The 26,246-nt window shown below is 38.8% G+C and overlaps 1 protein-coding gene across 2 annotated transcripts in view; it reads right to left on the bottom strand.

Annotated features, from left to right (window-relative positions):
- SLC66A2 (solute carrier family 66 member 2) overlaps positions 1–26,246 on the bottom strand; it is a 79,680-nt gene that overhangs the window by 23,341 nt on the left and 30,093 nt on the right. For both annotated transcript variants that reach the window (XM_087707345.1, XM_087707346.1), the window contains one exon: positions 6,117–6,333. In XM_087707345.1, coding sequence (XP_087563471.1) covers positions 6,117–6,333 — 217 coding nt within the window. The remainder of the gene's footprint in view (positions 1–6,116; positions 6,334–26,246) is intronic.

Consider the following 26,246-nt stretch of genomic DNA (forward strand, 5'->3'; position numbering starts at 1 on the left):
GAAAGAGAAAGTGTAAGGTAACAAAGAAAGGAATTCATGAAAGGTGCAATTAAGATAGTATTGCAGAGGGCAAGCAGGTTTGGCATCAAAACAGTTAAGACAGAGGGCTGACAGTACAAGACTTCAATGCTCCCACAGCTAAGTAGATTGAAAAAAAGAATTCAGAAAGAAATTGTGCAGCTCACTCAGAGCTAAGAGCTCTGCCAAATTCAAAGAATGCCTCAGGCATCCATCCATGAGAGAGGAAAGAGAGCTGAGCCCCAAACTATCACTTCAAAAGTTTTTCTCTGATTGGAAAAAAATGGAAAAAATGGCAAAAAAGAGACCCTTCAAATGAGACCCTGGGGGGGGGGGGAAGCATTTTCAATGAAGTTCTTCTTAGAACAGGGGTCTGCAACCTTAAACCCTCAGAGAGCCATTTGGACCAGTTTCCCAGAGGAAAAGAAAACACAGCGGGAGCCACAAAACCTGGGTGGGCATGGCCAAATACATGTCACTCACTCCCACCCAGTCACATGAACCCCTAGCCACACATACCCAGCAAGTCATTAGGGGCGGAGGACTGGTTGTTAAATAACACAACTCCACAACCCCTCTTCCTCTCTCCCTCTCTCTCTGTATCTTCCCCTCTCTCTCCCTGTATCTCTCTATGCCTATCTCCCTTCCCCTCTCTCCCCCCCTCTCCCCCTGTGTATCACTCTCCCCCCTCTCCTCTCCCCTCTATATCTCCCTCTCTATGTCTCTCTCTTTCCCCATCTTTGTCTAAATTGCAATTTCACTTTGAAAATGGGATTTATCAACATTTTATGACACCAAGAGCAGAAGTATCTCTGTGGAAAGATGGATCACTATCTATGGTAAGCTCCATTATGGGGATAAGTCAGGGAGTTTCTCTATATACTAAACTTAGGACAAAAAACGTAGTGGGGAACCTGGGATGCTATGGTCCATAGGGTTCGTAAAAAATCAGACATGACTTAGCGACCGAAGAGCAACAGGGGTAAAATTTATTCAAGAAACCTAATAATGATAATACCTGTCAGTTTATTAAGGCTATGTATTGAAAATTATTCAGAGGTGCTTTGGAACTTGGATAAATACAGGCCTCTTCAAAATCTGAAACCACTTGGCCTAATTACATGAACAACAGAGAATTATCACATTCGCAAGAAAACTTTCCTTTCCTATTATTTTTTCAAAATGTGCAGCACAAATTATAATTTTTATAACATGTCAATTAGTCTATATATGAATTACCCAGCCTACAGTATAAGCTAATAATCAAATAATGCTTTTTTAAAGATGAAGGGGGGAAAACGTTCAGGAGATCGTGATGCATCATAAATTCAAGTTTGTAGAAGATTCCAGCTATTGTATATAAAGCTCTGCTTATAACACAGAAGACTGTATATTTCCTAGTTTAGGAAATTCTTTTAAGATTGTATATGCTACACAGAGCCGTGGTGGCACAGTGATTAGAGTGCAGTACTGCAGGTTATTTCTGCTGATTGCCAGCTGCCAGCAGTTTGGCAGTTCGATTCTCACTGGCTCAAAGTTGACTCAGCTTCCATCCTTCCGAAGTGGGTAAAATGAAGATTCAGATTGTTGGGGGCAATATGCTGACTCTCCGCTTAGAGGGGGCTGTAAAAGCACTGTGAAGCGGTATATAAGTCTAAGTGCTATTGCTACTGTGATATAATTACACTGACTCTTACACAAACACACACATATACACACACATACACACAGTCACATACACTCTGATCTAATATTACATTTTTCTGAATCTTCCTTGCCTCTCAATTTCAGTCTCAGAATTGTTGCTTTGCAAAAGCAGCTTCTTCCAATTTTCTACCACCAATATTCCCACAGTATTAGCGCTAAGACAGAATTATGGTCATATATTATACACTTGTGGATAAGGAAAAAAAATACACTCCCAAAATTGGAATTGCTTTATCCATGGATGGGGTTTATCCACAGGTTTATCCAATAATATGTGTGTGTGTGTGTGTGTGTGTGTGTGTGTGTGTGTGTGTGTATATGTGTGTGTATGTGTGTGTGTGTGTATATATATATAATATATATATATATATATATATATATATATATATATATATATATATATATATATATACACACATACATACATACATACACACACATACACATACATACATACATACATACATACATACATACATACATACATACATACATACATACATACATACATATATATATATATATATATATATATATATATATATATATATATATATTTAAAGTCACAACCCCTGGTATGCCCAAATATGGGAGGAAGGTCACACTTCCACTCTCTGTCTTTGGCTCGTCACAAGAGACCATTCAGACAGAAACCCAATATTTTTTTACTGTTGCCTTTTTTTGTTACATTTGTTATATTCGATTATATTCGATTCGGTTCGATTCCCAACATAGGGTATGGCTAGCTGATGAGAGCTAAATAGCTTGAAATAGATCTATACTAGTCTCCCTTTATTTATCAGCATAAATATTATATATATATATATATATATATATATATATATATATATATATATATATATATATATATATATATATATATATATATATATATATATATATGTTTTCTGAGGTTTTCGCGGGTGTTAGTATGTAGGTCTCTAGTTGTTCGGGTTTTCTCCCGCGTAGAATTGGATATGTCTTTGCGACGTTTCGACGAAGTCACATTCGTCATCTTCAGGCTGCTGCTGACTACTTCAGGTTTGGTGTTTCCAGGAGTAGTGTGGGATGTTGGCTGTTTGTCCCTTATAACTGCTGGTAGGGGATTAAATTTTAACTGCCAGTAGGGGATTAAGTTTTAACTGCCAGTAGGGGATTAAAACTGATTGAGTGGGGGCTTGGGTGTGTCTTGATTAGGTGGAAGTGTGTCAATATTTGGTGGAAGGGTGTTCTGTTCTGATTGTTTGGGAGGTTGTGTTTCCTGTGAGGGTAGGAGGGGTTTTGAAGAGGCTGATTGTGCTTTAGCAGTTTGGCTTCTGGTTCTGGGTCGTGCCTCCTCATCAGTTTGTGTTTTTGGTTGTTTTCTTTGTGTATGTTTTTTGGTAGTATTCTGTGTGGCTATTGTGAGTGTGGGCCTGGTCTCATTCTTCATGTTTGGGATTCGTTTGTTAATGAGGGCGGGTTTCCAAAGGGCTGGCAGGCGGGAGGTGTCGTCACGCCTGTTCATGCTATGTGGGTGTTTTTCTATTTCGATTGCTTCCCTGATTATACGGTTGTTGAAGTGTTCGGCCTTGGCGATGGTTCTTGTCTTATTGAAGTCAATTTTATGTCCTGTGGCTTTGAGGTGTTGGACCAGGGAAGAAGTTGGTTCTTCTTTTTTGATTGCATTTTTGTGTTCTTCAATGCGTGCACTTATTCTTCTGTTGGTCTGTCCGATGTATGTGGCGGGGCAAGTAGTGCATGGGATTTCATATACTCCTTGATTTTCTAATTCAATTTTGTCTTTGGGGTTTCTTAGGATGGTGGATATTTTCCGGTCTGTGCAGAATGCTGTCTTGATGTTGTGTTTGCGGAGGATTTTGCTGATTTTGTCTGTGGTGCCTTTTATGTATGGGAGGAGGGCTTTTCCATTTTCTTGTTCTCTGTCCTGGACTTTAGTGGGGGTTTCTTTTTGGATTAGGTTGGTGATCTTATTTCTTTGGAATCCATTGGATGTCAGTACGTTGGTGAGAGTGTGTAGTTCGGTTTTTAGGTGTTGTTCATCAGCTAGGCGTTTTGTTCTGGAGATGAGTGTCTTGGCTACGGAATTGATCTGGGCTGGGTGGTGGTGTGAGAGTGCGTGCAGATAGCGGTTAGTGTGTGTTTTCTTCTGGTAGATGGTGTGTCCTAGGGAGCCGTTAGATTTCCTGTAAACTAAGACGTCCAGGAAGGGGAGTTGGTTGTTTATTTCTGTTTCCATGGTGAACTGTATTTTGGGGTGTAGGCTGTTGAGGTGTGTAAGGAAGATGTCCAGTTGTTCTTTCCCATGTGGCCAGATTATGAAAGTGTCGTCTACATATCTGAGCCAGAGTTTAGGTTTGTGATCAGATTTTTCCAGGGCTTGGGTTTCAAAGTTTTCCATGTAGAGATTTTGATCACCCCTCTCACCTGTCATTGCCAATCTCTACATGGAAAACTTTGAAACCCAAGCCCTGGAAAAATCTGATCACAAACCTAAACTCTGGCTCAGATATGTAGACGACACTTTCATAATCTGGCCACATGGGAAAGAACAACTGGACATCTTCCTTACACACCTCAACAGCCTACACCCCAAAATACAGTTCACCATGGAAACAGAAATAAACAACCAACTCCCCTTCCTGGACGTCTTAGTTTACAGGAAATCTAACGGCTCCCTAGGACACACCATCTACCAGAAGAAAACACACACTAACCGCTATCTGCACGCACTCTCACACCACCACCCAGCCCAGATCAATTCCGTAGCCAAGACACTCATCTCCAGAACAAAACGCCTAGCTGATGAACAACACCTAAAAACCGAACTACACACTCTCACCAACGTACTGACATCCAATGGATTCCAAAGAAATAAGATCACCAACCTAATCCAAAAAGAAACCCCCACTAAAGTCCAGGACAGAGAACAAGAAAATGGAAAAGCCCTCCTCCCATACATAAAAGGCACCACAGACAAAATCAGCAAAATCCTCCGCAAACACAACATCAAGACAGCATTCTGCACAGACCGGAAAATATCCACCATCCTAAGAAACCCCAAAGACAAAATTGAATTAGAAAATCAAGGAGTATATGAAATCCCATGCACTACTTGCCCCGCCACATACATCGGACAGACCAACAGAAGAATAAGTGCACGCATTGAAGAACACAAAAATGCAATCAAAAAAGAAGAACCAACTTCTTCCCTGGTCCAACACCTCAAAGCCACAGGACATAAAATTGACTTCAATAAGACAAGAACCATCGCCAAGGCCGAACACTTCAACAACCGTATAATCAGGGAAGCAATCGAAATAGAAAAACACCCACATAGCATGAACAGGCGTGACGACACCTCCCGCCTGCCAGCCCTTTGGAAACCCGCCCTCATTAACAAACGAATCCCAAACATGAAGAATGAGACCAGGCCCACACTCACAATAGCCACACAGAATACTACCAAAAAACATACACAAAGAAAACAACCAAAAACACAAACTGATGAGGAGGCACGACCCAGAACCAGAAGCCAAACTGCTAAAGCACAATCAGCCTCTTCAAAACCCCTCCTACCCTCACAGGAAACACAACCTCCCAAACAATCAGAACAGAACACCCTTCCACCAAATATTGACACACTTCCACCTAATCAAGACACACCCAAGCCCCCACTCAATCAGTTTTAATCCCCTACTGGCAGTTAAAACTTAATCCCCTACTGGCAGTTAAAATTTAATCCCCTACCAGCAGTTATAAGGGACAAACAGCCAACATCCCACACTACTCCTGGAAACACCAAACCTGAAGTAGTCAGCAGCAGCCTGAAGATGACGAATGTGACTTCGTCGAAACGTCGCAAAGACATATCCAATTCTACGCGGGAGAAAACCCGAACAACTAGAGACCTACATATATATATATATATATATATATATATATATATATATATATATATATATATATATATATATATATATATATATATATATATATATATATATATATATATATATATATATATATATATATATATATATATATATATATATATGCGCAAATAAGCCAACTCAGAGTTAAGCTGACCCTTGAATTTTTAATAAAATACCATGAAAAGTGAACCACCTGTGGATAATTCAGTTGTGAAAAAATTAAACATGAAAATTTTTGATGGCGCTAGCTTATCTGCACATGGCAGACTTTTCATGGTGTCCAGGCTACAAATGTGAAGGTTGACTTAACAGCGGAGGGGCTTGTCCACAAGCATTTATGGTGTTTTTGTGTTGTGTTATTGTTTTGTCGAAGAAATTCTGGCACTGGCCCTTAGGCAAAGAAAACAACCACATGTCAAGAAAGGCAGAAATTATGGTACATGCATACAATCTTACCTCATTCCTTCAGTTGACCTATTCTGATAATTACGGTAGAGCTGCGGGATACCCACCATGGCTTCAATGAAAACAGCAAGGAAACCCAAGGTTTCAACAAAGATACTGGAGTCAAGGGAAAGGTAAGTGACGCATCCTGTTACCCCAGTGAAAGCCAGAACGCACTGCACATAATCTGCAAACTTGTTCCAGTGCCAGAAAGAGTTCAAGTCAAAATCTGAAAAACAATGTTCATAAATAAATAAAAAACAAAATGGACTGCTTTGCCACTTGCGCTTCCAAAAGAGGGTGGGGGAGGGAGGGAGGAGTACAGGATTATTTGGAAAATTTAAGGAAACCGTCATTAAAAAATGCAAGCTGGAAAATTAACTGAGACCGTAATTTATTCAGTTAGATCACTGATAAATCATAATTTTATAACAATAGGGAGAGAGGGTGACATGGAAAAATAAATGCACAACACAACCCAAATTTAAAACTGCTTTCGTGAAATATTGTAGAGCAAGCGATTACATGAACCATGATCAGGAATATCATTTGTGGCAAAGCCTGACGTTGTGGAGGGAGGGAAATAGACAACAGTTGTCCTACCAACAACTGATGTATCACAAAAGCCACGTTCTGTAACAATCTAGAGCTATCCATTCAGAGAATGGCGAAGGACAAGAAAACAGAATCAGAAGACACATTAAATACACACAAGGATCCAACAGCTATGGTCGTGCCACAAAGCACAACACTTCTTTCAAAAGATTTTCACAAGATTCTGAGAATCTCAGAGTTGATTCAAATGAAGAACTTCTTACCTTCTTTATTGATTATACTGTCTAGGCAAGAAAGAAAAGTACATTCTCCCTGTGCTGAGAACATTCATCACATTTCTGGGACTAGAACTTGGGGCAAGGAACAAATCAATATCTATCAATTAAATGGGAGATCTTTAGTCTCAGGGATGGGAGGCCTCACCCTTTTCTTCAGCCATTAAATGATCAGTTGAGACTGATGGGAACTATAGCCATAGGCATTGAAGGTTTGATTCTCTAGGGTAAAGGAAAAGCAAAAACATGTTGAAAACATTGCTTTCTAGGGCCTTGGAATGGTGAGTGAGTGAGTGAGTGAGTGAGTGAGTGAGTGAGTGAGTGAGTGAGTGAAAGAGAGAGAGATTGCAAGTGGCTACATCTAATAGTCCTTCCCTATTCCTAGAAAAACTAAAATGAGGTGGAAGTTGAATGGGAGATCCCAAGCAAAATCCAGGTTTGTTTTTAAAAAAATCACAGAGAAAGTAAAGATAAATTGCTTCCATATTGTGGCCCAGGAAAAACATGGACGTATCTATGCAGTCAAAGTTAACCTTTACGTATTTGGGATGAAGGCAACCTATCTAACCTAGCTTCTTTGAGACCCAAGGTAGACAGTGATTCACCATCTTCTGGTGGTGCAAATGAAGTGAAGTGACTGAAAGGGAAAAGCAAGGTCAGGGAAGCTCCCCTGCCTCCTGCCTTTGTCTTAATCAGAACAAATAGAGAAAAAGGAAAGAATCTGAGGCGGGATCAGCCTTATTAGAACAGTGTTTCTCAACCTTGGCAACTTGAAGATGTCCGGACTTCAACTCCCAGAATTCCCCAGCCAGCGAATGCTTGCTGGGGAATTCTGGGAGTTGAAGTCCAGACGTCTTCAAGTTGCCAAGGTTGAGAAACACTGTATTAGAAGACAGCAAAATTGTGTGAGACTTTTCTTTCTTTTTTTTATATAGCAATCTTGACATTCTCTTGCTTGCATCTGCTGCAGCAAAAAGCACTCTTCACCATTGCAAGCCATCTTATTCGCCAACAGATAGGAAAGCTTTCTTTTATTGCCAATTCAAAATACCTGGGACAAAACAATTCTCTGAGAACATTAAAAATAGAAGTCATTTATTATCCCTTCTCTATAAGCACTGCCTAGCCGAGATTAATTATATTTCAGTTATAATGAAAGCCTCACCCCATAATAGACTGGTCCACAACTGTTAGCTGAGAGCAATAAGCCAGACCCCAGTGGGTTTGCAAGATAAAACCCAGCCTGATAGATCTGGGGGAGGATCAAGCTTAATTCTGTCAATAATGTATGAAGAGCGGTGCTCAACTCACACCAGATAGCTCTGTACTTGGGCTTCCCAAAAAGTAAATTATTCTAATGAAGAGAAAGACCAAGCCTTACATATTTTTTAAAGAGAACAAGAGACATTGAAATCCTATCCCCCAAACAGTACATTTAATCAATGATTAACATTTATTCATAGAGAAGAGATGATGAATCCAGTCTTCAGAGATAAATGGCAGGAGAATTAAATATATAATTCTGATGCTCTGAGGGATGCTTTCATTAAAAGGATTTGCTTATTCAAATAGGACTCCTTTAGAAAATAAAGGGAAACTTAATTTACATATGTATTATCTCCATGGTATGAAGTTCAGACTAAGGGAACAATCTTCTCCAATTAGTAATCTAGTTCATTCAACTGGGAATAACAATCAGTTTCTTCAGGTAACTGCACAAATTATATCTATCATCTATCTATCTATCTATCTATCTATCTATCTATCTATCTATCTATCTATCTATCTATCTCTATCTATCTATCTATCTATCTATCTATCTATCTATCTATCTAATCTATCTATCATCTACATTCTATCTAGAAAATCCATCTGCCAATCTTAAATGTACCAGAAAATAAGTCTCGCAACCTCTCTCACACATACACACACACACACTCCCTCTCCCTCCTTCTCTCACACACATCATAACAAAGTTGATATTTCAAGATAGGATTAGGGAAGACTTCTTCTGAGATTTTTAAATGGCAATGCGAAAGTAAAGGTCAATTACTTTATCAGGATCCAACTTTTCCATCTACATCTAAGCCATAAAATGTGATTAACTGAAGCTAGATAAGGTTAGATTAGGACTCCTGTGATAAAACTGAAGTTTCATCCTGTCTACCCACTGAAGATTTAGAGCTTTAAAAGATTAGTAGAAAAGTCAAGGACATCTAACCCAAATACGGGATCTCGTTTTTCGAGATTATCCCCCCCCCCATAAAATTCTTGAGCAATGTTTAAATTCTCATGGCTCAGAATTAATACATTATTCACATGTAAATAAGATAACTGCAGGGGTCTTTGTTTTTTGTTTAGAACATTACAGGTTGAAGAAAGCCATAAAACAGACTCCCGTCCTGTTTGTTGTCTTTTAGAAACATATGATCACTCAATTGGGAATGGACAATATCCATCTGAAGGATTATCAAATGTAATTTCTTTCTGGAAAAAAATACTGTCTACCACCATTCCATTATGGCAAGCGGAACTGCCATTTGAAAATGAAATCTGAAGGAATAAACATCTGAACAAAAAAATGAAGTTGGAAACTATGCTATCCTTCCTATCAGTAAATTGAAATTGTTTTTGTCAGGTAAGAGATTTTCAGTGACCATTTCCCCCTTGGAAACCTAAAACCCGGCACGACATCTCGTGTTAAACAAAACTTTAACCCTTTTCATAAGTTAGCTTCTTGCATCAAACAATGATATGAGATTTTAAGGTAGAAATTAGGAAAAGACATAAAGTTACCTAAGAGCTTAACCGTGAATGATCTGCACTATTTATCTACCGCCACTAATGATCTAAGTCTAATACAGCTGCTCTGGTTTTCATCTTTTTTAGGTCTTATATAAAAAGAAGAATTTAATGTTAAGCTAGGTACATCCGTGGAATGATCAATTGGTTGAGTAAAGAAAACTGATTATGTATGTGTTCCCATTTCTACAGCAGAAAAGGTAATTTCATCAGCCTTTAGTTATCTGTCCAAATGGTAGTGTTCAGTCATGTGTGTGGAGGGAATTCATTATCAAATTGGAGAAGGAATCAAAAGATAATTAAATGTAGTAGTGCAACAGCAAAGACCTATTCAATTTTTTTTGACAGATTTACATGATTAACATCTTATTTCTATATAGCTCATCCTCATGAAGGAACATGTTTCTATTAGCAAAGGAATAAAGGAATAAAATTATAGCTAAGGAATAAAATTATAGCTAAGGAATAAAATTATAGCTAAGGAATAAAATTATAGCTAAGGAATAAAATTATAGCTAGAAATAACAATAAAATCAACTATCTTTAAAAACAATCGTAAAAAGATTTCATTAAAAACCAATATAAATCTGAAGGTCTAATTGTGGAGTATTTGTTATCCTATTAATGTTGGGGTTAACTGGAATGTTTTCCACTGCTGTCTAAAAAAAGATGGGGGGCAGCTGGGAATGGGGAAGATGGGGCGTTTCTTGAGAATCAATTCCATAATAAGTGTGGTACTATTGAGAAGTTCCAACAAACTTGGCAATTTTAAGAATTGTGGACTTCAATTCCCAGAATTCCTTAGCCAGGGAAAGTTCACAAGTCTTAAAATTGCCACGTTTGGAGACCCTTGAGCTATACCGACTTGCAGGAAATAGCAGGGACTCCCTAGCCAATCTTAACGCAAGGAGTTGAATGGCACTAAACATATCGATTTTTCAAATATTAAGCTTCTAAGCCTTATTTAATTTGCAGGAAACACATTTTTTCCAATCATCTTCAAATAATTTACAAAACAAAAAAGAAAAGAAAAATCCTACAGAAATGGCTAAGTGCCAGCTCAGTCCACTATATGTTCCCTCTACACACCCTTCTGTAATTTCAAAATTCATTATCATCTTGTTTGGGGATATCAAAGCAGTGTGATATTCCCAAACATGATGGCCACAAACAATTCTTGACTTCCAAGAGATTCCCTGCTCACCTTCACTTAATTTTTTAAAAAAAACTTTTAACTTTCAAATTAACCTGCTGAAAGCAGATTTCTGCCTCTTAATGTTTTCATACTGTGCGAAGAACTACTTCTCTGAAGAAATTACCATGCTGGGAAAGGTAAAAAGAAAAAGAGGATGATCAGATGTAGAAGACAGAAAATCCTGGACATAATCTAGCTATGATTGCCAAGAGTCAAGAGGGAGCTTGATGACACCAAATCAATCAATGTTGTCATTTCTATAAATTCCTCTGGGTTTCATACAGATGTCCTCAGAAAATAGGCCTCTGAAGTTAACTGAAAATAAAAATAAATACATTTCAAGACACGGCTGTTTTATAAGATCCCAGAGTTCCTTTAAAAAAAAAAGCAAAAGAAGATTTTATAAACTTAAGATAAATGGAGTATGATGTTTAGTTGGCATCTGCAGGCATCAGTTTGCCTCATCTAAGAGCCACAGTGGTCTAGGTAATTCTCGGCTTTATTTAATCCTCATAATAACCATTTGAGGATAATGATCGATCCAATCTCAGTTAGAAAACTTCATGATTGAGTGTGAGTTTAAATCTGGCTCTCCCAGCCCTAACCCAGGTGATCAAAGATAATTATCTTAACCTTACAGTGTGGTTCAATAAGAAAACAGAAAAATAAATTTTAAAATAAATTTTATCAGATAATTTTAAAAAAGCCAAGCCTAGCTCCTGTAGCTTATTCTGTGAATTATGTTCTGATTGTGCAAGCATATTGATGTCAACAAGTTCAGCACTCTTCACAGCAGGACTGCTTGTCCTGTTGCTATAAAAGCTGGAGAATTAAGAAAAAGAAAAAAGTTGATGCAATCAAATAATTTTTAATCCGATGACAGTGCTGGGGTCATGTACCATCCGTTGCCAATGGAAAAATAACTGGGTATCTAGGAAAACTGTCTTTAAAATAATGGGAGGTAGGAACAAGCCTAGCTGATAACACAAATTAATGCCAACGGTGCAACACCCCCAACCGGTGCGATGTTAAACATTTAACCAAAGCCAAATTCTTTAAAATCAAATACACTAATTCCGAAAAATTACAGTATCATATTGGAAGGCACTAAAATTAATTCAGGTTTATATATTTGCAACCATTTTCTTCTAATGAGTGAACAAAAATAATCCAGAAGATTTTGCACACATAGGCTTTATTGATTTGATAGCAAACAACAGAAAACAGGTATGCTTAATGAGAAAATTAGTTTCCTTCATTTTACTGCTGCTTCAGCAATTTTTGTTTGACATGTATTTATTTTAAATACTAAAAATGTCTACCTTCCACACACACAAAAACTTACAATTGCACTTTCTTAGAAAACAGACCATGGTCTTTTTAATTGTCAGTTTTGTTTCTAAGTTTTTTTTTGAACCTGACAGTAAGACCCAATAACCAATGACTCTAATGCTCAAACAAGAATATAGAAGGATTTACAATCATTGAACATAACCACACACATGTAAATGTGCAAGTAAGCATTACTGCGGGTTTTCATGATTTTCAGTAGTCATTCGCACAATGTGTTCTTGCTTCTAAATAGATCAGGGCTTAAATATTTCATGGGACTCTTGTAATATTTTGAAAAATACAAGCTGCTACAGGTCTAAATTCTCTGCAATGAAGCAGTCTTTGGAGATCAGAAAAAAGAAAGATACATCTGGAAGTACTTTGGCATTAGACACTATTGCATTCTGCATAAAAGCTGCACAAATACATCTGTTGTTAGATGTAATGATAAATATAATGCTGATAAAATTCACTTCCTAGATCCTGAACAAGTGCCCTGTTCTTTGGGGCTTTTTAAAAACTTGAAATCATGACCATCCTATCTTCCCTGCCAGGTACCTAATTTACAAAGACTCAAGTTAAAAGCTGGAAATATCTTAAAACATTACCCATCTTCCCTCTTCCCCAATTAATAATTACTGATGAAAAAGAAGGGGGTAAGAAAGTAGAATAATATCACTGCTTTAAGAGCCATGGAGGTGCAGTGGTTTGAAGGCAGAATGCCGTGTTGCAGGCTAACTCTGCCCATTGCCAGGAGTTCGATCCTGACTCGCTCAAGGTTGAATCAGCCTTCTATCCTTCAATGGTTGGTAAAACGAGGTCCCGGATTGTTGGTGGCAATATGCCGACTCTGTAAAAAACTTAGAGAGGGATGTAAAGCACTGTGAAGCGGTATATAAGACCGCTAGTGCTATTGTTATTACTATTTATTTTTATAAACACAAGTTTCAGTTTTTGACTTCAATAACCATTCAGATACCACCAGAATCTATTGAGATAAGCCTTTCAGGAATAAATGGGGTTCAACATTTTGAAAAGCAAAGTAAAACAGCTACAAATGCAAACACAAAGAGGGAGAGGGAGGAAGGGAAGGAGGGAGGGAGGGAGAGAAGTCTTTTGATTAATGAGAAAAAAAACCCTGGCTGCTTTTTCTTGTGAATTTTGTACCAATTTTTTGTGTTTCTTAAACATGCAGCATCTGTTTCTGGGGGTTGGTGGGGAGGAGAAATCCGGGAGAAGAAAGCTTTATGTTTTTCTCTCTTGTAAACAAAACTGGAATTGGATGCTGGAATAAAAAAATAGTTTCTGTTCCATGCACTGCATGAAGCAACGTAATTGCAACCGTCTTCAAAATCATACACAAGGAGTAATTTCTTCAAGGGCAACTACATGCAAAGCAAAACAGAAAACCTTCGTTGTTAGCCTCTCCTCTGGCTTCCTTTGTTATACTGCAGTTTGTTTTGGTCCAGGCTGCCTGTGAAGTTGTATTTATTTACTGTTTTATATTTGGAAGCCATCCAAATCTATGGAAATGGGTGGCTATAATTACCATCATCATCATCATTAGTATCATCGTGCTGAGAACTACTCCCTATGCAACTTATTTCCAGACTTTTTCTACAGGGTATTTCAAATACCTGAAGAGCGAAGAAAAGCGAAAGGGAGCCACTGAGGCATTTCATTCATTGTACGTGCAAAAGCTTTTGTGGCTCTGCTGGGAAGAGAACATATGGCCCAAACCATAGAAATCGATAATGCATGCCTAAACACAAGGCAACCAAAGAGAATCAAAGGAAAACTTTTATGAATGTCTGTGAATGAATAGAAAACTTTGACCACTTGGAAGAAAACTTTTGTCTTCTATTTAAAAAAACATTTTTTTTCCACAACGGGAGAGGTAGTTTCCTGTAGATGATAGCCTAGAAAGCAGACTACAGATTATTGTCTTTGACTTACAACCAGTGGTGGGATCCTGCCGGTTTAATAACCGCGTTGGTGATTGCACGCGCATAAGCAGTTTTAAGAAAACTTACCTTCCACGTTCCAACCCATAGATTCCAACCCCACCCGAATTGTGTGACTGTTGTGCTCTCTTTTAATATGTTGTATTGTTTCCATATTGGAATACTGTTTGTCTTTCCCCCCCTCCCTTTTTGAATTGTGAGCCGCCCTGAGTCCCCCCAGGGAAAAGGGCGGCATACAAATAAAGGAAATTCAATTCAATTCAACGTTACTGCTGGGGTGTAACACAGCTGAGGTGCGGCAATCTACTCGGCTGCGCAAATCAGCTGAGAAGACATAGGTCAGTAAAGCTCATGGGCGGGCGGGCCCACCTGATTGTCAGAGCAAACTGGTTTGCTCCCAGCTGATTGTCAGAGCTATCGGTTCACCCGAACCAGTCCGAACCGGTAGAATCCCCCCCCCGGGCTTACAATCATTTGTGTAGTGACTGCTCGAAGTTACGACAAGGACTGAAAAAAGTGACTCATGATTGTTTTTTACACAACCATTGCAGCATCCCCATGGTCACATGATCAAAACTCAGATGCTTGGCAACTGGCATGTGTCTCTGAGAGTTGCCCTGTGCTGGGGTCATGTGATCAGATTTGTAGACTTCCCATCAGACTTTTGACAAGCAAGCCAGATTTGCTTAACAACCACATGATTGACTGCAATTCGTTTAACAACTATGGCAACAAGGCCATAAAATGAAGCACAACTCACTTAAAACTGCCTTCCTTAGTAAATAAATTTTGGGGTCAACTGTGACTGTAAGTCAAGGTTACCTGTATTGGTTGTATGGCTCCCCTAAGAATGAAAATCAGTTAGGTGACTTTGGGCCAGACACTGAAATTATAAGTAGTCCTCAATTTACAACAATTCATTTAGTGACCATTCAAGGTTATAATGGCACTGAAAAAAGTGACTTATGACCATTTTTCACAACCGTTGTAGAATCCCCATGATCACATAATCAAAGTTCAGATGCTTGGCAACTGGTTCATATTTATGGTGGTGTCCTGGGGTTATGTGATCAGCTTCTGCTATCTTCTGAAAAGCAAAGTCAATAGGGAATCCAGATTCACTTAACAACTGTATGATTAACTTGACAAAAGCAATGATTAACAACGGTGGCAAGAAAAGTCGGAAAATGGGGCAAAACTCTCTTAACAAATGTTTCACTTTGCAGCATAAATTTTGGGATCAATTATGGCCGTACCACGAGGACTACCTGTACACTTTGCTAGCAACAAACAAATGTAAAAAATCCAGAATGTTTAGTCCCCATTTCTATTTTGGCCCTTAGATTATATCTATAAGGGTAAAGGTTTCCCTCGCACAACCTCGCTAGTTGCTCTCGACTCTAGGGGGCGGAGCTCATCTCCGTTTCAAAGCTGAAGATCCAGCGCTGTCCAAAGACGTCTCCGTGGTCATGTGGCTGGCATGACTAAATGCCAAAGGTGAACGGAACGCTGTTACCTTCCCACCAAAGGTGGTCCCTATTTTTCTACTTGCATTTGTACATGTTTTTGGACTGCTAGGTTGGCAGAAGCTGGGACAAGTAACGGGAACTCACTCCGTTAGACGGCCTAGGGATTCGAACCGCTGTACTGCCAACCTTTCTGATTGACAAGCTCAGCGTCTTACCACTGAGCCACTGCGTCCCTTTTATTATATTTATAGTGGTACCTTAAGGTGATAGCAAGATCCATTTCAGCACATTTCACACATATTTACCAATATATAACATTGTCTAACTAATTTTGCATTAATTTAGCTCAGCAGTTCTCAACCTTTTCATCACCAGTGACCAGTTTTGTGGAAAACAATTTTTCCATGGACCAGGCAGGAGGTGAAGGAACACACAACACAGATCCTTTGCACGTGCAGTTTTTCTCACCCCACACTTACACCTCTATCTGTGTGGCCTGATTCCTAACAGGCCATGGACTGGTACTGATCTGTGGCCCAAGGGTTGGAGACCCCTGATTTAGTTTAAACAATTGCCACCATCCAACTCTTTCCCTTATGAATTTGAGTTATTTAACATTGTTTTCACACTAAATACCAGGTGTGATGCTTGGATGATAGCCAGAGGTATAAATAATATGTCTAATAATTTTCACCTTGTTCTACTTGCATTCAAAATCTGCTCTGGAAGGTTGGGAGTTCCTTCAGAACAGGTCTGGGGATGTGAGGCAGGAAAGATAAATCCCATCGGGCAAGCAAAAATCCATTTGCATGATGCTAAATGAATGCTTCGTTTCCTAAGAGGGTGCTGTTTGCTTTCTGGTCAATTATGACCTAATTGTACTGAACAACCTACAGAGAAAAAGCAGCAATTCCGTTTGATTAAACTTGACTCTGCTCCAAGTCCCACATATAAAGCAACAGCAAAAACAGTTTTTAGAATAAAATATGATACCTAATTGAATGAATTACTATTATCCTTTTGCAGAAGAGTCCCCCAAATAGCTCCCAGATTTTTCTCAACACAACCCAGTCTTATTATTTAGTTTATACCAATCAGGGCAAGTGTTGGGGACAGCTCTTAAATACAGCTGAATACTAAAGCAAAATAGATCATAGAGAGGGGCAAAAATTCAGGAAAATACACTGCTGGCTGATAGAAACTTTAGGTATTGGACCTGGGTACTTGAGAGACCGCCTCCTGCCAATCACCTTCCTATGACCAATTAGATCCCACAGATTAGGCCTCCTCCGAATACCAATGTCGACTGTCGTCCCCTCAGGGGAGGGCCTTCTCTGTGGCTGCTCCGGCCCTCTGGAACCATCTCCCCGTGGAGATCCGGACCCTCACCATCCTTCCGGCTTTCCGCAAAGCCACTAAGACCTGGCTGTTCCGGCAGGCCTAGGGCTGATGAGTTCCCGGCCCCACTTAAACTGTTGTGACTGTTGTTTTGTTTTTAACTTGCTTGACTTGTGTTCTGTTTGTATTCCCCTTCCCTTTGGTTTGTTAGCCGCCCTGAGTCCCTCGGGAATAGGGCGGCATACAAGTTGAATAAACATTCCAAACAAACATTCCAACATTCCCTACCTATCCATCCATGATCCTGCTTGAGAAATCCATATCTCATTTGTATCCAGTGCTCCTTGGATTGCATACGCTGTACCTAGGAGACTGTCAAACAGCTTTTGCAACAGGAAGTCCTCTTATCCCAACCGAATCCAATAGATAGACCACAGCAGATTGCAACATCCCAGCTAAAAAGATCAATTACCTTTCCAAAAAGAAGATTCTTTCTACAGAGACTCAGTTACTAATCAGAGAGAACCTGGGTATAAAAATCACACCATAAAATCATTTTGTAGCTCCCCATCCACAACCACTATAAGTATGCATAATAATTAAAGCTTAGTCAGATTGATAATGTCCTTCCTCATGGCTATGTTGGGATTTATGGGGCATTTGAGCAAAGTGTCTGAATGGCATCAAATTGTATAAAGTTGCATACTCTGAATAAATCATACAACATTCCCATTCTGGAGGAAAGGGGAGTTCAAAGAATCAAGCAGAGATTTATTCTGCCTTTCTCATCAAAGCACCAAACTATTTTTGCAAGGATCCCTCAACCCTGAGGCTTTTTCTTTAATGAATGGATGGATATTTATAGTCAAAGCCATGTACTTTCATTTATCATATCAATATACATGTATCACAAATTTTTATTCTGCGAAGAGCTTTTCCCTTTAAAAAAAGCTTAAGCTCTCTATAGTGTTCTTAAATCAAATTAGAAAACCAAGTCGTATTTTGTCCCAGAATGGTGGAGTAATGGGAACATCTATAATCAGTGTAAAGGCAGCTATTGTACACCAAACCCTTTCCAACCTGGTCTCCTTGAAAGTGCAGAACCAACAATTTCTAAGGCACCATGGGAGTTGACTGAAGCTTCAGGACAATTGAGTCTCACCATCTTTGAAGGAAGTCAGGTAGGAAAAAAAAAAGATACAGCCTGTTCTCCCCACTAAACGCTGTATTTATTTGAAATCAATGGGTAGGACATGACCAAGCAGAGCCCATGAGCGGGATCAAACACGTCACCAGTTTGGAGTCATTACATTCCCACAAGAAACCTGTGCTGCCCCCACCCCTGTGAATTCTGTTCATCCTTATCAAGGGGGACAAATTTGGCTAGACCGTTAATAGATCAGCTTCTTATGTATAGGTATAGCATGGAATAAACATTTAGTGCTTTGAATTCTACCCCTGCTGTTCCTGGTTTCTCGAACCGGACAAATGTTATCACCAGACCTAGATCAAGACTCTGTATTTTTTTTAAAAAGTTTCAAGTGTATGTTATGGACATTCTTTTAAAAATGCCCCCCAAGGACAGGAAGCACATTTACCAGAAGGCAAACTGGGTGAAATTATAACACTTCCTCTCAGGGCGCCTGGTTTTTTCCTGGGTACACAGCACACACCAAAACAAACCGTGGGTTGTACTCTAACCCTAACTGTAACCCTAACACTCTCTCTCTCTCTCTCTCTCTCTCTCTCTCTCTCTCTCTCTCTCTCTCTCTCTCTCACTCACTCACTCACTCACTCACTCACTCACGGAAAATACAAAATCTGCACATTGTTTTCCATGTACGACTTTGAGTTCAATGTGGGGCTAGACTAGAGGCACTGTAAGAAATATAAATTACATACACGCAAGCTTCAGATTTTTGTTTGACAATGTTATTAAATTGTGGTTTTAAAATAATTCCAATACCCAGAACCACTTACTTCAAACACATTTTATAACGCGCATGGATGTTCATTTAAGATATTTTCATAAAAGTTTTCAGTACACATTGAATATGTTTTTCTTTCAAAAGTTCCAAATATAGAAAAAAAATCAGTTTCTCTTCTCATTCCTCTGCCTTTTAAGTATATTCCACACGACTGTCTAAATGTTTGCCGGGTAATGATTCAATCACATCTCAGATATCAGAACACGCTTCTTGGTATTTTTGCTGCACCTCCATACTTTCCCTTAAGACTTGAGAATACAAGTTTTTTTCTGTATAACTCAAACAGTCTCAAGTTAATATTTTGAAAATCTAGGGGCACCCTCAAGTGTTCAAATATAGCAATTGCAGCTTTCGTAGCATTTTCAGATACCGTATGTCACCTCAAAAGTTTTCATCTTGACATAAAAGCTCTTTTGTTCAGACTAACTTTTTATCTAAATTGCCCATTTCCAAAAGTACGAATCTTTATCATTAGCATCTATCATAATCCATGCATATTTGTATCTAAAATTACCCTCCTGGAGCTACCCATACACTTATGATATGTACATTATCTTGTGGCTAAGGAGATCCAGCAGTTAAGACAACCGGGTGCTCTACAAATATGGCCAGGGTGGGTGTGGCCAGCTGGATGTCAGGGTTGTGTTTGACCTCGGGGGCGCCTGTAATGGCCTGAGTGCTCTGCCAGAGAAAACCGGCTCCTGAACTCTGTTTTAGGCTTCCTAAAGCCTAAAATGGAGACGGCCTCCTGCAACCCTCTGCTAGTGAAAACACAGCTCAGGAGGCACAAACTCCGTTTTTGCTGGCTGAGGTACCATGGGCCGGTCCTTCACTATTTCCAGGGTGGCCCGCGGGCCAGATCTAAACACCCTGCAGCCTTGAGTTTGACACTCTTGGCCTAAACTGACTGAAGGAGAAAGTTCTCCACAACACCAGTCAGGAATTTTCTAGAAGGACCATGCTTGGCAGAAATGCCGATGGTGGGGCTAACTAAATTCACCATTATTATCTCTTCAAGGCTTCTTTTGTTTTTTGGAAACTATTCAACTTTTCCTGCCTTGAGAGTTGGAAATGGATACTAACAATACTGCTATTTGTATTCCATCTTCCATATATTTTATGGAAGATGGAAGGCAAATGCCTGTATTTTTAACATGCAGTGCAATTCTTTCTCTTTTTCTATGACTGCTATTTCTTGAGTAAGTCATGTACTGCATTCAAAACATTTGTCATCCTACCAGTCTCTGCTACATCTTTAAATTATTTATTGCCCTATAATTAAAATTCAAGCTCATTCCATTTAATTCCCATAATCCAAACTTGAGTATGTAGATAATTAAGGCAGTGAACTTCATGAATTAATGCTTTTTTCCGATTATTCACGGAACCATTTAATAGGTTCTAGTATAGTTATTTCCATTCGCCTCTAGAGTACATAAATTCTTAATTATAGATTTCCTTCCCCAATCCCAAGATTCAATGTAAGATCCTTTTGACCAAGTTTCACATGATTTGATCACGTACAGCAGAGACCCAATCTCTCCTAAGGGACCATTGCTCTAACACAGTGTTTTTCAAACTTGGGAACTTTAAAATGTGTGGACTTCCAACTCCCAGAATTCTGGAAATTGAAATCTACCCATCTTAAAATTGCCAAGTTTGAAAAATACTACTCTAACAAATCATTTGCAAAATTCTTCTTTCCCTCTTCATCACCTTTCATTAATTGGAGGGTGTATGAAAATACCTACCAAGCTCCCAAATATCCCAGTTCCCTTCACAGATCTTCACAGCCCAAGACGTGGTTATACCTGATCTTGATAGTTATCATTTGTTCTGATGTAAAAGAACTGGAAGGGATACATGTCAATTGCTTAATGAGTCATAGCAACTTTCTCTCATTCTTGGCTCTGGTCCCAACTGTACTTCATGAGCCAGTGAATCCAGATTGTACATATTTGTTCTTCATAGTAAGGAGTCATCAACCACCTAACTCTCTTCTTTGCCTTCTTGTAGATAGGAATTGCATTGCGCTGCTGCTCAGCTGTCCAACCTCTCATCTTCTGCCTAGCCCAGTCTCGTGTTTCTTCCTTGCAAACTCATAAATTTGAGGCCCTTCTCGGAGAGCTTATTGACGAATTCCAACAGTGTGGAAGATTATCTTCTATACCTCTTGGTTTTCTCTCTTTTTCTCACTGCTTTGTTTGATTCTTATTCTAATAGATCTTTATGTTCTCTTTCAGTTCCTGTTGTTGTTCCTGTTTTGTTTAAATCTAATAAATCTTCATCCTGCCTTATAAGCTGAAGCATGGTTTTGCACGATTTTACTTTCCAGCACAAGCCTGCACTTGCTTCATGGAGAGCTTGTTTTGAGACAAAAAGACCATTGGTTCTTACCTGAAGGGTCCTTCTCTGCACACTGCGGGAGAGTCCAAGAATGGGTATTATCACAGTCTGCTTGCCCTGGACTGAGAAGTCTTTTCCCTGGCCACGCCTCCTTGCGTGGCCACGTCTCCCCAGAAAAAATTCTCAGTCCAGCCAGGGCAAGCAGACTGTGATAATACCCATTCTTGGACTCTCTAAGCAGTGTGCAGGAGAAACACAAACCTGCCACATGTATTTGGGGTCATGACCGCATAATCAGATCTGTTCTTTTTCACTTGTGTTTCTTAAGCTAGAGGAATGTTTTGGGACCTTCTTGTTACTTACCTAGATTCTTAAGTTTTTTTACACAACATCAACTGAGAGGAAAAACTAGTTAGAGCCGAGGTGGCATAGTGGTTAGAGTGCAGTACTGCAGGCTACTTCAGCTGACAGCTAGCTGCAGTTCGGCAGTTCAAATCTCACTGGCTCAAGGTTGACTCAGCCTTCCATCCTTCTGAGGTGGATAAAATGAGGACCCAGATTGTTGGGGGCTGACTCTGTAAACCACTTAGAGACAGCTGGAAAGCACTATGAAGCGGTATATAAATCTATTGCTAGAGGCTTCGTACTTGAACTTCCCTGCTATAGCCAATGGCCATGACTTTACCACAATAAAGACTATAATAGTTGTGATAACAACACTTGTATCTGTGATACCTTACTTTATCACTTTTAGTTTCAAGACTAATATAAATTAATCCTCCAATATTTCATCCTCTTTACTCTAAATGGGCAAAGATAATCCTTGCTGAATATTATCATTGATCCAATGTAACATTTTATTTATACAGCTGAAATTTCAGGAGAAAGAACCCATAAGGAGCAACAAGTTAAGGCAGGGTACCCAATTACAGCGCACTCTAAAAGTAAAATTTCCAATAATCAATAAACAATTCCATTGGTGGTTTGGGGAGATGCAGTTTTAACTTGGGGAACACTAAAACAGAATATGCCTTCATTCCTCTTCCTTTTTAAATCGTCTCTCTTGTTTTCCAGTTTCAAGATGCAAGCATCATAAAATTAAAAGCTAGAATGAAACCTCAAAGAACCGCATACTCAGCAAAATCACAGCATTAGATACCAAAGACAAAAAAATTATCCTATAATTGAAAGAGTCCTAGCTTAACGGTACTCCATTAGAAAAATCACAGTTCTGACTCTCACATACTGTTTCAACTGGCCTCCTTCGGAGCAATAAGGAATGGAAAATATAATAGTTACAGAGACAGACTAGATTCTATCATCATTAGCGAAAGTAGGACCCTGCAAAATAGGGCAACAGTATGAAATATTCATATACCAAGCAATTAAGATACTTATATTTAATCTTGCATTTTTAAATGAGATTTCCTTTAGGCGGGCAAAATCTTACACTAATCTATGCAAAATGTTAATTAGATTAACATTCATAATTGGAAACTGGCTGGTAATTTCAACAGATGGAAAGGAAGAAGGAAAGGACATTGTTATAGGAAGTGTGGGGCAGTGAAATTTCAAATACAGGAAAAGCTAGGAAAAAACCCTTCCTGGCTGGTTTTAAATAAGAACGGCTTCCCCCCCCCCCCCCAAATAATAAGTTATTTTTTAAAAGACCATCTTTACCAATTCAAGTTATATCTATGTACCTGGGCTGAATTGATAAGAGCAACAATAATTTTCTCCCCAGATGAATATGCTGCAATCTTTTATAATAATCCCACTATAGGAATTATTAGAAAAACAATTTCCCTAATAATGATTAGAATATATATATATATATATATATATATATATATATATATATATATATATATATATATATATATATATATATATATATATATATATATATATATATATATATACTTAAAGTCACAACCCCTGGTATGCCCAAGTGTGGGAGGAAGGTCACACTTATTTATCAGCACAAATAATAACATATATATATATATATATATATATATATATATATATATATATATATATATATATATATATATATATATATATATATATATATATATATATATATATATATATATATATATATATATATATATATATATATATATATATATATATATTCGATTCCCAGTAAGGGTATGGCTAGCTGATGAGAGCTAAATAGCTTGAAATAGTTATATCTATGTACCTGGGCTGAATTGATAAGAGCAACAATAATTTTCTCCCCAGATGAATATGCTGCAATCTTTTATAATAATCCCACTATAGGAATTATTAGAAAAACAATTTCCCTAATAATGATTAGAATATATATATATATATATATATATATATATATATATATATATATATATATATATATATATATATATGTGTTTTTATTTGTGCTGATAAATAAATAAAGGAAGACTAGTATAGATCTATTTCAAGCTATTTAGCTCTCATCAGCTAGCCATATCCTTACTGGGATTCGAACCTGTGCTCTATTGCCTTCCCAGGCAGGGAGTTAACCATTTGAGCTACAGAGAACGACTCCTTTTATCAGCCAGCCAGGGTGGGAGGTATATACTTAAAGTCACAACCCCTGGTATGCCCAAGTGTGGGAGGAAGGTCACACTTCCACTCTCTGTCATTAGGCTCGTCACAAGAGTCCATCCAGACAGAAACCCAATATTTTTACTGTTGCCTTTGTTATATTTGTGTTTTTATTTGTGCTGATAAATAAATAAAGGAAGACTAGTATAGATCTATTTCAAGCTATTTAGCTCTCATCAGCTAGCCATATCCTTACTGGGATTCGAACCTGTGCTCTATTGCCTTCCCAGGCAGGGAGTTAACCATTTGAGCTACAGAGAACGACTCCTTTTATCAGCCAGCCAGGGTGGGAGGTATATACTTAAAGTCACAACCCCTGGTATGCCCAAGTGTGGGAGGAAGGTCACACTTCCACTCTCTGTCATTAGGCTCGTCACAAGAGTCCATCCAGACAGAAACCCAATATTTTTACTGTTGCCTTTGTTATATTTGTGTTTTTATTTGTGCTGATAAATAAATAAAGGAAGACTAGTATAGATCTATTTCAAGCTATTTAGCTCTCATCAGCTAGCCATATCCTTACTGGGATTCGAACCTGTGCTCTATTGCCTTCCCAGGCAGGGAGTTAACCATTTGAGCTACAGAGAACGACTCCTTTTATCAGCCAGCCAGGGTGGGAGGTATATACTTAAAGTCACAACCCCTGGTATGCCCAAGTGTGGGAGGAAGGTCACACTTCCACTCTCTGTCATTAGGCTCGTCACAAGAGTCCATCCAGACAGAAACCCAATATTTTTACTGTTGCCTTTGTTATATTTGTGTTTTTATTTGTGCTGATAAATAAATAAAGGAAGACTAGTATAGATCTATTTCAAGCTATTTAGCTCTCATCAGCTAGCCATATCCTTACTGGGATTCGAACCTGTGCTCTATTGCCTTCCCAGGCAGGGAGTTAACCATTTGAGCTACAGAGAACGACTCCTTTTATCAGCCAGCCAGGGTGGGAGGTATATACTTAAAGTCACAACCCCTGGTATGCCCAAGTGTGGGAGGAAGGTCACACTTCCACTCTCTGTCATTAGGCTCGTCACAAGAGTCCATCCAGACAGAAACCCAATATTTTTACTGTTGCCTTTGTTATATTTGTGTTTTTATTTGTGCTGATAAATAAATAAAGGAAGACTAGTATAGATCTATTTCAAGCTATTTAGCTCTCATCAGCTAGCCATATCCTTACTGGGATTCGAACCTGTGCTCTATTGCCTTCCCAGGCAGGGAGTTAACCATTTGAGCTACAGAGAACGACTCCTTTTATCAGCCAGCCAGGGTGGGAGGTATATACTTAAAGTCACAACCCCTGGTATGCCCAAGTGTGGGAGGAAGGTCACACTTCCACTCTCTGTCATTAGGCTCGTCACAAGAGTCCATCCAGACAGAAACCCAATATTTTTACTGTTGCCTTTGTTATATTTGTGTTTTTATTTGTGCTGATAAATAAATAAAGGAAGACTAGTATAGATCTATTTCAAGCTATTTAGCTCTCATCAGCTAGCCATATCCTTACTGGGATTCGAACCTGTGCTCTATTGCCTCCCAGGCAAGGAGTTAACCATTTGAGCTACAGAGAACGACTCCTTTTATCAGCCAGCCAGGGTGGGAGGTATATACTTAAAATCACAACCCCTGGTATGCCCAAGTGTGGGAGGAAGGTCACACTTCCACTCTCTGTCATTAGGCTCGTCACAAGAGTCCATCCAGACAGAAACCCAATATTTTTACTGTTGCCTTTGTTATATTTGTGTTTTTATTTGTGCTGATAAATAAATAAAGGAAGACTAGTATAGATCTATTTCAAGCTATTTAGCTCTCATCAGCTAGCCATATCCTTACTGGGATTCGAACCTGTGCTCTATTGCCTCCCAGGCAAGGAGTTAACCATTTGAGCTACAGAGAACGACTCCTTTTATCAGCCAGCCAGGGTGGGAGGTATATACTTAAAATCACAACCCCTGGTATGCCCAAGTGTGGGAGGAAGGTCACACTTCCACTCTCTGTCATTAGGCTCGTCACAAGAGTCCATCCAGACAGAAACCCAATATTTTTACTGTTGCCTTTGTTATATTTGTGTTTTTATTTGTGCTGATAAATAAATAAAGGAAGACTAGTATAGATCTATTTCAAGCTATTTAGCTCTCATCAGCTAGCCATATCCTTACTGGGATTCGAACCTGTGCTCTATTGCCTCCCAGGCAAGGAGTTAACCATTTGAGCTACAGAGAACGACTCCTTTTATCAGCCAGCCAGGGTGGGAGGTATATACTT

This window comes from Thamnophis sirtalis, unplaced genomic scaffold (genome assembly GCF_051295495.1).
Source record: "Thamnophis sirtalis isolate CommonGarterSnake01/CBP01778 unplaced genomic scaffold, rThaSir2_p1.2 scaffold_2, whole genome shotgun sequence".
NCBI lineage: Eukaryota > Metazoa > Chordata > Lepidosauria > Squamata > Natricidae > Thamnophis > Thamnophis sirtalis.